General features: G+C 42.9%; 1 protein-coding gene across 1 annotated transcript in view; it reads left to right on the plus strand.

Moving 5' to 3' along the window:
• Nucleotides 1-17: 17 nt before the first annotated feature.
• The window catches only part of CERS3 (ceramide synthase 3), an 82358-nt gene continuing 67590 nt past the window's right edge, over nt 18-14785 (plus strand). Inside the window, exon 1 of the mRNA XM_084817381.1 lies at nt 18-194. Coding sequence (XP_084673507.1) covers nt 30-194 — 165 coding nt within the window. The 5' untranslated portion in view covers nt 18-29. The remainder of the gene's footprint in view (nt 195-14785) is intronic.

Below are 14785 nucleotides of genomic sequence, written 5' to 3' on the forward strand. Positions count from 1 at the left end.
CTTAAATACACCCCAAACTACCAGTGGAGATGTTTCAGGATGAGAATTCTCAGAAAGGTATTGGGGAATTTCTTTACTCAACAGATCTATTAAAAATTGATTCTGAAGGAGCAGCGTATTCAGTCTCCATGTGCAAGTATGATCTACTGGGTGTGGAGAGTGCAAGGTTGCTGAGATCTGTGCATAGTCAAAAGGTAATTGTACTAATATGGGCATCTTGGAGTTCCTTGCCAATTCATGAGACAGGCAGATCATATCTATGTGAAGGTAAGACTTTTTACATTGGAGTAGAATGTATAATCTCTTGCACTGGAATAAACTGTGCCATGAATCCACTAGGCCCACATAAGCTATAAGATCTCATATTCTAATGTGTGAATGAGTGCCCAGTGATGTTCTGTCTTTAGCATTATCTAGGACAGCATTAAAGTCACCACCAAGTATTAGATCTCCCCCTCCAAATGCAGCCAATTTGAGAAATACTCTCTTGAAGAACTGGGTTTGACCTATATTGGGAGCATAAAGGGTAGTGACAGTGTACTTTTGGGAATGCAATAAGCCCTTAAGAAAAACAAAGCACCCCTCATCATCCAATAGAAATTTTTGAAGTTGAAAATGAAGTGAGGCTGCAAGTATTATAGCCGCTCCTCATTTCTTTGATGTTCCCGAGGAAATAAATGGATCTTAAAACGAAGGATTCTTAAGACGTTTGGCCGCCATGTTTAGCTTGTGAATCTCTTGCAACATCAGAATTTTTGTGATTTCATGAAGCGATGCTCTGTGTCTTAGGGTATCTGGAGACAAGTCTTGATACACCTGAATTATGTTATCTTCATATTTAAGCACTTGTTTTCATAATCAGAGCTATCACATTATCGGTTTGGTAACTCGTTGACATGGCCTATTGATAATTGAATTACATTACAAAGCTAATTTATTGTCTCATCTCTTATGCCAGTGAAGCCTGGGTGAAAGTGGTTTGAGGAAAGCATAGTCTATACATTTCTACCATAGAAAGAATTTGATTTCTGGCTGAGGCTTTCTTTACACGGAGCTTTTATCCTGCAATTGAGATTGCTCCTTCACGGATGTTTGCGGGCTCTTTACATGACGCTGTGACGCTCCAAGGCATCTCCTGCACTAAATGCCATTTGTTCCATTTTTAAATAGATTGCAGATAAGGAGCTATCAAACAACCCTGTTGTGTGCCACTTGAATTCCCTCCATGAAAAGAGGAAAAGCGGCAAGAGGAGGAGTGAGATCAATTAAAGATAATGGAAGACTCAGATACGGGGAGAAGGAGGGGGAAAGGAAGCGGGTGAAAAGGGGAGTCATTGTGATCCTGCATTTAAAATGGAAGCAGAAAGCCCTGTTTTAAATGCAGGATTTTAGGCTGGTGTAGAGATGCCCTTAATTAGCCTAACTTTCTACTTTTTCCATGTGCATCCTGTATGGGATGGGCTGAGAGACTGTGGGATGCTGAGCAAGGCTTGATGTGGGGTGCGGGTGGCTGGAACTGGAGACATCTAACACCGGGCAAGAGATACTGAGTTTCAGGGAGACAGATCCAGAGAACAGGGAATGGTCAGTTTCTGTAGTACCTGTGAATGATCCCCGGCAAGGCAGATGTTGCTCTGATAGTGGTCTAAGCTTCAGTGAGAACTGCAATACCACCACAGCATTTGGATAGTGCATGGAGAGCCAACTTCCATATCCTCAGGGATCACTCTATTCTTCAGATATTTGTCTGGGGCTAGTAGTCCCTGCCCCATCCCCATGGATGAGACTCTAGAATAAGTTTCACATCTTGAGGCCTGTGACTTATCACCCTTTCCCCACCTGTGATTCTTATAACATCACCACTCCTCACCAAGTACTGATTCTAGCTCCAGAATTTCAGTACCTCTATATTCTCTCAACCTCTTCTTTGAGGTAATACTTTAGAGCAAGTACATGCGAAAGGAATACATGAACTATAACCTAAGCAACCACTTTATTTATTTATTTATTACATTTATATCCTGCCTTCCCCCCCCCCTTGCAAAGAAACCAAGGTGGCTTACATCCTCCTCCTCTTCTCCATTTTATCCTCATAACAACAACCCTGTGAGGTACACTGGGCTGAAGGCTGTGACTGGCCCAAAGTCACCCAGTGAGCTTCCATGGCCAAGCAGGGACTAGAACCCGGATCTCCCAGTCCAACACTATTAGGACACAGCCACCACCCTCCTCCTCAAGAGGAGAGAACCTTCGATTTCTCTCTGTGTGTGTGTAGATTCATAGACTTTGGCTAATTTCTTTCCTAGTTATGCTTAACCCAATTCTGGTAACAAACAAGACCAAGTAGGGCATGGTTTGGAAGAACAAATCAAACATAAAACTTTATTTATGAAGTATAAGATGTTTCAATGCAGTTTGAGTATGTGGTAAAATTCTTCAAGTTTTTATTAATTCCTTACCTACTCTACTGTTTCTAATAATAAGACCTCAAAGCAATAAATATACCTCCCTCCATCTCCCAGGGGAATCTAACCACCCCCAAAGCTAGAGCCCAGTGCTCTAATCCTACCCCTGAGAAAACCAGTCCCCATCTCCCCCTCGAAAGAAAACTAGGTGCCTCTTATTCCTTCTCTCTCCCAGCTGAAAAAGCAACAACCAGCCACTGAAATCTGAACATTCTAACTCCCACCTACTTCCCATAGCCTTAAAGAGAAAGGATTAGAATACATCCATCATGCAAACTTTCAAATATGCAATGAAACAACAAAACAAAATACCATTTGGTCACAAGGCCCTATTCTGAATTACATGCTTTTTTGTGCATATGTACCTCGGTCAGTCTCTGGACATCCTTCCTTGCTACTGACAGTGTTTCGGGGAGAAATCCTCTGAACCCGCCCCCCGCACCCCCCCCCCGGGACGGGACTTACCTTCGCCGAATGTCCCTCCCGGCGGCGGGTCCGGCCAGCGGTTCGGCGGGTGTTCGAGTGGGGCGGGAGCGGCAGCCAGTCTTTCTACCAGCTGCCGCCGCCGCCATTGCAATAAAAGAAAAAGAAAACAAACGCCCCCTGATAGGCTACGTGACGATTTACGTAGCCTATCACGGCTGACTTTGCAAATCTAGCCGTGATAGGCTACGTTAATCGTCACGTAGCCTATCAGGGGGCGTTTTGTTTTTTTAAACTTTTGCGTTCGCGGCCGGGCAAGGCGGGAAGCCTCCTCCCTGGCCTGAATTTCGGCCGGGGCGAGGCGGGAAGCCTCCCCCCCCCGGCCTGAACTTCGCGGGGGGATCGGCGAAGCGCCTCCCCCCCACCGCGAACGTCCTTCGACAACAGGTAAGGGACTTTCGTCCACCCCTAGGTTTCCCCACAGAGTCAATTTAGCATGAGAAAATGGATCAAAATTTAATTGTTGTGACATTATATGCTACATGTCTCTAACAGCTGTAACCGTGGGAGGAACCCTATCCTTTTTAATGTGCTGAGAACCTAATGCCATCCATTTAGAAAGAGGATGAAGACAAGAAGATTCCAAAGGTGACCAAGGTGGAAAATCTGATCTAAGTGGAAAAGCCCAAAATTTAGTACAGGTCAATGAATAAGCCCAATGATATAAAGCAATATCTAGAAAGCCAAACTCACCTGCTTTAATTGGAAGTTGCATCCTCTTCAACGATATTCGTGGCGGGGATACACACACCCATTTACAAAACAAACAGTTGCATTTTTGAAACTATTTCCCAAGTATAAATAAAGGAATCCCACATATAACATAAACAATCTGAGTTAATGTATTCATCCTGAGTGTATTTACTTACCCCAGAAACTCTGCTTTTAAAGATGCCTGTCTATCTATATTCTGTGAGATCTCATTAATGAACTTATTCAAATTGAGCTTGATTATTCGAGATACGTCTCTGGGAATAAGTATTCCAAATAGACATCTGGGCACCATTGAAATTGCCAGTTAGCTAATATACTAATTATTTATTTTATTTTATTTATTACATTTATATCCCACCTTTTTTCCATTGTGGGACTCAAGATGGCTACATGTGGTTCCCAGGTGGTCTCACCTCCAAGCACTAGCCAGTTCCAGACCTGTTTAGCTTCCGCAAGGTGGCTGCCTCATATGCCTTCAGACCATGTCTTGGGACTAATTATAATTAGAATTAGTACTATAATTGGCTAATATAGTATCTCCATCAATTTTATTTATTTATTTATTATTAATTTATTAATCGCCCATCTGGCTGGTCACCCAGCCACTCTGGGCGATGTACAGCATATAATAAAACAGTTTAAAACAATAAAATTCTACAATAAAAACGTTTTCTAAAATAACCCTAACCCACCCCCAAATGCCTGCCTGAACAACCACGTTTTTAATGCATGGCGGAAGCTCATTAAAGAGAGGGCATGGCGGAGCTCCCTAGGGAGGGAGTTCCACAGATTGGGGGCCACCACAGAAAAGGCCCTCTCCCTCATCCCCACCAGTCTAGCTGTCCTGGCTGATGAGACAGAGAGAAGGCCATCCGAGGCTGATCTTGTTAAGCGGCCTGTCTGGTGCTGCTGGAGGCGCTCCTTAAGATAGGCTGGGCCGGAACCATATAGGGTTTTAAAGGTCAAAACCAACACCTTGAATTTGGCCTGGAAAACAACTGGTAACCAGTGCAACTCCTTCAGCACTGGAGTGATGTGATCTCGCTGACGGCTCCCTGTAATCAGGCGAGCCGCTGCGTTCTTTACCAGCTGCAGCTTCCGAACCATCTTCAAGGGTAACCCCACGAAGAGCGCATTACAGTAGTCTAAATGAGAGGAGACCAGGGCATGTACTACCGATGGGAGCAGATGGTCGGGAAGGAAGGGGCGCAGCCACCGTATCAGATGGAGTTGATACAGCACTGTCCGGCTCACAGCTGACACCTGAGCCTCCATGGACAGCTGGGAGTCCAAAATGATCCCCAGGCTGCGGATCTGGTCTTTCAAGGTTAGCTGTACCCCATTCAACACCAGGTCAACATCCCCCAGCCTCCTCTTGTCTCCCACCAAAAGTACCTCAGTCTTGTCAGGTTCAGCTTCAGCTTATTCCTCCCCATCCAGCCACTCACCGTCTCCAGACATTTGGACAGGATTCTACGGCCAACCTTGGTGAAGATTTGAACAAGAGATAGAGCTGCGTGTCATCCACATATTGATGACTCACACCCCAAACCTCCTGATGATAGCCCCCAGCGACTTCACATAGATGTTAAATAGCATCGGGGAGAGGATGGAACCCTGTGGCACCCCACAAGTGAGTGGCCACGGGTCCAAAACCTCCTCTCCCAGTGTTACCCTCTGGTACCTGCCGGAGAGGAAGGACTGGAACCACTGCAATACGGTGTCCCCAATGCCCAACCCCTCCAGGCAGTCCAGGAGGATACCATGGTCAACAGTATCAAAAGCTGCTGAGAGGTCAAGGAGAAATTCAGATTTTGACCAGTTAACTGAATATCCAGACAAGTTGCCAAAAGTATTAATCAACCAGGCACTAGGGTGGGTGGTAGAATAACAGAACATCCTGTCTCAGGCATGCAGTACCAAATGGGTACACTCGAAACTAGCTGTCTGTTGAACAGGTTAGGGAAATACAAGAATTTCATTTTGATTCCATTTGGAGCAGAACACAGAAAGGGAGGTGAAGTCATGATGGACCACAGTAACCCACCTACCAGACTTTTGCTGCTGCCTATGTAACATTGAGAGGTACGGGATGGCATTTCCTGGACCCTAATGCCTGTGATAACTTGCTAATCCTTGGATTGAGTAGGCACCCCACAACTAGAATTGCAATTAATTATTTATTCCATTTTAAAAACATAAAGCTTACATTAGAATTGCTTATAATGCAATCCTATAAATGTCTATTCAGAAGCAAGTCCCAGTGAGTTCAACAGGGCTTACATCCTGGTAAGAGGGTACAGAGTTGCAGGTTTTAGAGCAGAATCATATACAGGTTTACTCAGAAGTAAATCCCACTGATTTCAATGAGACTTACCCCAAGTAAGTGTGCATAGGATTGCAGCTTAAGTCTTCAAAGTCTGATATTTTCCCTATAGCTCTTATATGGAAAAGCACCCTTTAATGAAGGGTGTGATCCTGTACACACTTACCTGGGGGCAAGTCTCATTGAACACAGTGGGACTTCTGAGTTGACACTGATAGAATTGTGCTGTAAGGTCTTTGACAGATTCTCATGATCACTGTTAAAAGATTACAAGTAGAGGCCTTAATATGTTTGTATTCTATTCAGATTTCCTTTTATATTATTTTTTAAAGAGACAAAAGTATACTTTTTAACAACAAAAAACTGTTTTAAATAAATAAGGCCTGTTTTCAAATTTAGAAATTTTACTTTTAAAAAATAATGTTTATCCATCCTGCTCCCATGTCTCTGTAACAGGGAATGAAATATATATATAGATATAGATACACACACACACACACAGTATGTATGTGTATGTGTGTGTGTGTGTGTGTGTGTGTGTATCTATATATCTATATATCTTTTAAGAATCAATGGTAGGATTTGTTTATTAAGGCTACAATCTTATAAACACTTACCTCAGGGTAAGCCTCATTGAACTCAATGGGGCTTACTTCTGAGTTGTCATACATAGGATTGCCCTGTACATCAAATGTAATCTTCCCATCAATATTTCAGAAAGGTGCTTAATTTGAGGCTTTGGTACTGGCAGATATAACTGGCTAAAAGGCAGGTGATTAACTTACAATTATGGACTCTTGCTTTTCAACAGGTATTCTATTGAATTAACTTTCACTGCAGCTGAACATTAGTCTGTTTCATGTACTAAACAAACACAAAATATTTTCAGCATTAAACCTATTTCAATACTGCTACTTGGTGTGCTTCGTGTTTTTCCTCAAAGAGCAACCGGAGGCCTGAAAGACTGGCTTGCTGGTGGACCCAGAGGATGGTTGCTTAATCTTATCCTGAGATTAAACAATGTTTGTATAACATGGGATTCAAGAAGAGTCTTATGCATGCCCTGTTGAAACTAATTGAAGTTGTATAAAAACAGTGCTTGATGGATTCTTCCATTCAAGGCTAACTCCTGCTTCATTTAAAATTTGACATGCAGGAATTAGGTGTCTCCAACACTTTGCTTTATTTCATTCCAAGATACACAACAACCTTAAAGTCCCTCCATTCATGTAAATTCCTTGTAAGAGCTATATTTATTTGGTAGATGCACAATAGTGAGTGGGTAATGAAAGAGAATATCGCGACTGGTTGCTAATGCTGTTGATCTTGATACATAGACTGAGGCTTTCTTCACACAGAGCTTTTATCCTGTGATTGAGATGGCTCCTTTATAGAAGTTTGTGGGCTCTTTACATGATGTCTTGACCCTCCAGGGCGTCTCCTGCACTAAGTGCCCTTTGTTCCGTTTTTAAATAGATCGCAGATAATGAGCTATCAAATTACCCACCCCCTTGTGTTCCGCTTGAGTTCCCTCCGTGAAAAGAGGAAGAGGAGCAAGATCAGTGAAAGATAATGGAAGACTCAGATATGGGGAGAAGGAAAGGGAGGGGGCAAAGGAAGCGGGTGAAAAAGGGAGTCGTGATCCTGCATTTAAAACGGAAGCAGAAAACCCCTTTTTAAATGCAGGATTTTAGCCTGGTGTAGGGATGCCCTGAGTCTGGCACCTTATTCCAGAGGTGTGTGACAGTGTAGTTTAGTGTTTAGAGTGCTGGACTGGGATTTGGGAGATCTGAGTTCTAGTCCTCACTCTGCCATGAAGCTCACTAGATGACCGTGTATTCCTCCTATTGTAATTGGAATTGTTTTTAATACTGCATTTAGATGTGATTTTAATATTTATATGTAAACCACTTAAGGATTTTACTTTATTTAGCAGTATATAAATATCACAAATAAATATTATGGTACGGGCTATCATGGATCAGCAGGTAATGTATCCCATGCCATATTCCAGAAGCAAAGTGTCACCAAGGAATTGTAAGTTTACAAAATTCCTGGTATTAACACACATAATTTTAAGAGAGAAGACTGACCTGAAGTTACCCGAGCAGAGCCAGCCGGGGAGAATTTCGAGGGGAGGGACGGAGTGCCTCCCCCCCACCACGAATGTCACCCTTTGAAAAGGTAAGTTACTTTTGCACATCCCTAACCAGCCCTCACTAGCCCAAAGCCCTCAAGTCACTGAAAGCCTGTGGCTAGGGCAGGTACATTAGCCAAGTGGCAGGATAAGAAGGGACTGGCTCAGGTAACTTCAGTTGGAGACAAGTCAGAAAAACCGGAGTGGTAAGGAAGCGAGGGTTTTGTCTCCTACTTTACGGCCTTACTTCCTGAAATGGTTTCCATCTTTCCATTTATTGTGTTCATTGTGTTGTAATATCTGATACCAGAGCCAATTGACAAGATCCAGTTGATGTGCTCAGACTGTGGATGAAACAGCTCCCTGTGGAGAATTTGGCATGTACTGAATAAATGCTTGATAAATTATTGTTTTGCTATATCCGTACTTACAGCTTCATCCATATTTGCTGAGCCGCAACCAAAACTGGGGTTTGGTGATGGGCCTGGCAAATGTGAGTTGATTTTTGAACTAGATGTGAAGGGAAGCAATCATGTTCCTGGAGGTGGAGGTATATAGAACAACTGCAAATGATAATTTCTGCTTTTGTTGCTGTAGTCCACACTTCCCATTAATAATGGGTTGAAAATATTTGACCAACAGGACTGTTCAAATCCCCAAGATTGATTGGTGCTTAGTTGCAAAGGGTTCTATCCATTGTTATTCTAAGTCCCATTCATTTCAGTGGGTCTACTCTAAGTGGGACTAACATTGGGTACAATTCAAAATGTGTTATCCACAAAAGACAACTAATAACAAGTTTATTATAGCTGTAGGCTTGTACAAACTCTCTTGCCTACTCATTTATTTTAGATGCATAGCCCACCCTACTCCGAAGGCTCAAGGTGGGTAACAAAAGCAAGAACAAAAACCTAGCAGAACAGAATAACATTGAATAAAGTTCAATGAAACTATCCCACTCTTTCCCAATGTAACCTGACAGTTGGCTCAAACAAGTACATCTTACAGTGTTTCCGAAGGAGGTTGAGCGGGCTGGACTTTAGCAAGTCTGTAATGGGGAAGTTTCCATCATCGCGGGGGTGGGGGGTGGGGCGGCCCAATGAGAACCACGCTTAAATCCCAAATTAGAGCTACAACACTGTATGTTACATTGTTTCTTTCTAGGTTTTTTTTGTACAGGAAGTGAAAGCAAAGGGAGAGGGGGGAACTCACACTGTTCTTTCCTCAGCACACTTTAGTGGAGCTTCCGCCTCCAAAAAGTTAGCAACCATAGATGCTTGATAATGAGTTTGAGGCCAATGATAGTTAGACTGATCAGGATGACATAGGTTGCTTTGCAGAGCCTGAGAACCTGGGATGCTTCACATGTTACACACCTTTGTTATATACCTATTAACTGCAATATGCGATGGGCATACGTGCCTTAAATTAAAAACAACGCACTTCACATGCACCATAGAAACATGTCCCACAAAACTGTGGCTCCTTTAGGGAATTACTCCGGTTAAAGTGGAGTTTCTTACAAACTTTACCATCTTACGCCTGACTTAATATGGCAAAGAAACTCCACTTTAACCTGAAGAAACTCCTCCAACCATCGCTGTATTTACCTCCCAGATTAAAGTAGCGTAACACATTGAATCTTTCTCGTTTTACGATGTTGGAACAAGTAGCAATGAAGACTGTCAGGATTATTCACCAAAGTTGTATCCCAAGGATTTGCACAACACGAGAATTGCCCTTAGACAAAAATCCTGAATTGCAAGTTTCATGGGTGGGTCTCTGAGGAATTTGGAAGGATGTACCGATGGGGCGTGCACTGCTCAGAAAGTAGAAAGTAGCTGGCACGTGGGATCTTTCTTCGCTAGCAGTTGTAACATCTTCTTTGGGGTGGAACATCCAGGTAGGATCTTTGTCTCTCTCTTTTTTCTCATTCCTTAGCTTTGTAATTTGAGTTGTTAAGTATACAGTAGTTGAAAGTGGTTTTTAAGGAATTCAGACCATTCTTCTAACTGTTCTATGCTGTGAGTCACATTCACTGAAGAAGTTAATGAGCGTATGTATGCCGAAAAACCAAACAAACCTTAACTACTGTTGAATGACAGATGTATTCTCTGACCTGAAGTGCTTTAATAACATCAAAAGGCGTATATCAAGATAATTCCTTTCTCCTCCCTGTTATCTCTTGGGTCACTGCTGAAATGTTTTAATGCAGCAGTTAGAGGGATCTTTAAAAAAAATGTTGAGTTTTAACAGTGGGCAGATCTATATTCTTGGGGAAAAGAAAAGACCCTAAGACTTGGATAGAATGCTCAAGAGTACATTAAAGCTTTTAGATGGATAAAGTACATAGAAGACTGCACAGAGGCTAAGCTATAACCCTTCTCCCAGAAATCTATGTCCCAGGGCACAGTCTGAAGGCACATGAGGCAGCTTGCTGAAGCGAAGCAAGTTTGGGTCTGGCCAGTGCTTGGAGGGGAGACCACTTGAGAACCACATGTAGCCACCTTGAGTTCCATGATGGAAGAAAGGTGGGGTATAAATAAATAAATTTCTAAATGCAGGGAATTTTTTTGTATGGAGGAACCATTGGGTACCACTTGCAGTCTGAAGTGGTACAGCCCAGACACAGCTTAGTGAGAACTAGGCCTTAGATGAAGGATAGCCCAGTTAATTTCAACAGAACGGACTTCCAAGTGAGCGTGCTGAGGAACACAGTACTTAATTAGCAGCCGGAGTATGCATTACTGCTGTAACTCTTATAATGGGTTATCATGTGGATGGCTGCCCTTATGTGGAGACTCTCCAGACCCCTACCACTAGAAGCAGCATGGATCAGGGCAGTGTCAGCTCCAGATTTTGAAGAGACCCTGAGTGCGATGCCCTCGGCGGGGGTGGGAGTTGCTTCCTGAATGTCAGTCCTTGCTGCTGTCATCGCCACCTCGTCGCTTCCCTCTGTGACCCAATCTGCCCCACTGTCCAGAAGGAGAGGGCAACGGAAGAGGAGGCTACTATTACTTCCTTCTCCTTGCTCTTGTTTGAACATATGTTTGAACAGAAGAAGGCAGGTGGGCAGGCAGCAACAGCAAGAAGAAGGAGCAGGGCCAGGAGGCTCTGGAAGTCAGAAATGGGCCCCTGCTTGTGGCATGGGCCCTGGCAGGTGCCTGACAAAGCCAACCCTTGGAACAAGGACCCCATGTGGTGGCACCCATCCAGGCATTAAGGCGTCCTAGTCATTAAAGCTCGGGAGAGTTGTGCACAGCTCACCAAGCAGTTCACTGTATGGGGTGATATCCCTTTGGAGGATGTAACATTTACATCAGCTCCAAGCAGAAGTGTGCTGTTCTTTTAAAAGGGAGAGTGCATTTAATGTCAATATTACATTAAAATTGTTTCATCCAGAGCTATAGAACAGGTATTTTTGCCTGAATAAGGTAGCAGAACTGGGGTTTTCCTAGTTTCTGACTGCAGCTTCATAATACAGAGGAGCTCCTAAAGTGGAGAATTCCATCATAGCCTTTCTCCCAGTTCCACTCACCCACCTGTAATATCTGTTGTCCAAACAGGTTTTGTCACGTACTTGCCTACGTATCTGTGCATACTGTTACAAGTATGGGTCTGCCAAGTTTCCCATCCAAAGCCTTTTACCTGTCATCTGCTCCTGGGCATACAGACATGCATTTTTATTTCTATTACTCCCTACCCCACCTCCAATCAGAAATAGTGCTCTTTCCCCTGTTCTTTGGCATCCAACCTGCTAAAGCTTCATTTCAACTCGCGCCTTCATTTCTAGTGCCATTTCTCCATCTGTAGGAAACAAAAATAAAAAATAACCACACCTATGAAGAGAGGTTACAACATCTGGGGCTGTTCTGTTGAGAGAAAATGCGAGTGGGGGAGACATGACAGAGGTGTACCCAGAAGTGGGCCTTCTCCGTGAAGGCACCCAATGCATGGAATGCCCTCCACCCTGGTATTCAGAAGGCACACACTGTGGTATGTTTTAGGCATTGGTTAATAACCCATCTCTTTAGCCAAGCCTTCCCCCAAATGATTGTGTTGCCCAGTTAATTTATTAATTATTGTGCTTTTAGCTTTGGTTTTAAAATATTTTAAGCATTTGAACTGATGAGTTTTTGTATTTATTATGATGTATTTTAATCTGATTCTGTAAACCACTTAGAGATATCTTTAGATATTGTAAGTGCTATATATGTTGTTAATGCTGTTGTTTTTATCATTATTTCTGAGCCAGGTATGATTGTTCAAAAGATTCTGAGAGCATATCTGCACTACAAACATACGTAGTTTTATATGTTTTAGTTTATATCAGCTTAACTGTCATGACTCCCTTCTCCAAACTACAGTTCCCAGAATTCTTTGGTGAGGGTGTTCAGCCTTCACTGTTAGAAATCCCTAACCACCTCAGTGAACAACAGTTCCTAGGGCAAAAGAAATGACACTTAACTGCAGAGTTAGAAGTGCTGATTTATGTTCTTTCTGTCATGTTATACTTTGCTATGTTAATGCTTATTTTCAAGACCCTCCATTTCAGTGGTCCTCAGGAACTTCTCCACTTAGCAGCTGTGTGTAAGCCAGGGCTTTTCTGCATGAGGCTTTTAACCCGCCACTTTACTGTAGGCTTCTGCTTCTAGATTCTTTGTGAGATTAAGACCTTTACACATTTTTTTTCCAGGGTGTTACCTTTCTCTGCCTTTCTATATGTTCCCTTACATAACCACTAGGTGGCACTGTGGTATAGTGGAATTGCACAAATACCTGAGGGTTTCATGCCACCATTCACAGAAATACCAGACTTTCCTGGTTAGAAAAAAAACATAACGGTTGCCAAGCATGGGAGAGGCCTTGGACATCATGTAAAGCACCCACAGACTACCATGAGTGAGGAATCGTGAGCACACAGTAAATGCCTCATGTAGAAAGGCTCCCACACTCTGTCTATGGGGAGTTCTGAAACATCACCTCCCCGGAGAAAGGTAGACAGACCTGGAAGTGCTCTTAGGCAAGCTGACCACCTTGATTGTTTATATTTGCTTATCGTACCTCTTGTTTAGTGCCTAACTGCACTTACTCCAGCCCCACCAAGCCCTAAGGAAAATCGGCTCCTAAAAAGAGATAAGAGAAGCAGAAATAAGTAACAGATGAAGAAAAGGGGCTAGTGGGTCCTGCTTCCCTTTGTGTTTGCCTATGAGTCCCTCTCACTCTCTCTGTCTCAGGGTGGGGTGGAGGCTTCAGAATTCTCAACATTAGAGCCTGTCTTTTCATATGAGGAGTATAACATGTAGGTAGACTTAAAATAAGCTTGCTTATTTGGAGGTAGGGTCTTTTGAACATGGTGAGACTTATTTCTGAGTAAGCTTATGTACAGGATCAGTCCTGTAACTTGCTGTAAGTCCTGCAAGTCATCCTTTGATTATCTCCCCTCACCCACGCAGCAGGGCTGGAAGCATTCCCCTTGTTGTGAACATTTCCTGCTTGATCTATTAGTAGAAAAGTAGAAATATACAAGAGAAGGAAACTCAGGAGCGAAGTTCCAACTAAATTCCCTGAATAATCAGACTGGTGTACATTTGTTTAGGGTATCCTAGACTACTGCTTTCCCTATCGATGCAAGATGCTGGTTTAAGCCAAAATCCCAACTAAATTCCCTGAATAATCAGACTGGTGTACATTTGTTTAGGGTATCCTAGACTACTGTTGTCCCTATCGATGCAAGATGCTGGTTTAAGCCAAAATCCCAACTAAATTCCCTGAATAATTGGACTGGTGTACATTTGTTTAGGGTATCCTAGACTACTGTTGTCCCTGTTGATGCAAGATGCTGGTTTAAGCCAAAATCCCAACTAAATTCCCTGAATAATCGGACTGGTGTACATTTGTTTAGGGTATCCTAGACCACTGTTGTCCCTATCGATGCAAGATGCTGGTTTAAGCCTTTAATTGTGTACATTAGGGGTGCAGAACCAAATCTGGCTTTCTGTGGGTCCTTAGAAGGCCTCTACCCTGCAAGTCTATGGGCAAAGGGCAGAAGAGAAATTGAAATAAATTAATCTGGTCACCATGAGAAAGACTTATACATGCGTATATTTTTTTCCAAAGCCATCTACGGAGCCTAGCTTTTTGTTGAATGGCCACTAAATGACTAGGGGTGCACTCCTACGTACCCTCCACTTGCAGTGAGAAGAATAGGATATAGTAAGATTTATTTCTAAGTATACAAGCATCAGATTGTACTTTAAGCCTGCAGTCCTGTACACACTTGCGGGGGAGCAAACTCCACTGGACATGGTAGGACGTGCTTCTGAGTAAACATGCATAGGATTGTGCTGTTAGGTTATAACAGTCAATCAAAGACATACTGTGGTCACAAAACAGCATCAGTAGAACTAAAGCCATATCTTAAAACAGAACCGTTTATAATAGTAAGAATATAAGAACAGCCTTACTGAATCAGCCCCTCTAGCCATGGACCTGTAGATAATTGCAAGCAAGGCATGAACATTGATGGCCTTTCCCTGTTTGTTTTCAGCAGCAGTATGCAGAGGTATACTGCTTCTGGACATGGCGATACAAGCTATTATAGCTGTTAGTAATGTCATAATGTATTGCTTCTAAGACATCAGAAGATGCGGATGTTCT

Source organism: Heloderma suspectum, chromosome 11 (assembly GCF_057233095.1).
Source record: "Heloderma suspectum isolate Gila_16-S chromosome 11, 16-S_ref, whole genome shotgun sequence".
Taxonomy (NCBI): domain Eukaryota; kingdom Metazoa; phylum Chordata; class Lepidosauria; order Squamata; family Helodermatidae; genus Heloderma; species Heloderma suspectum.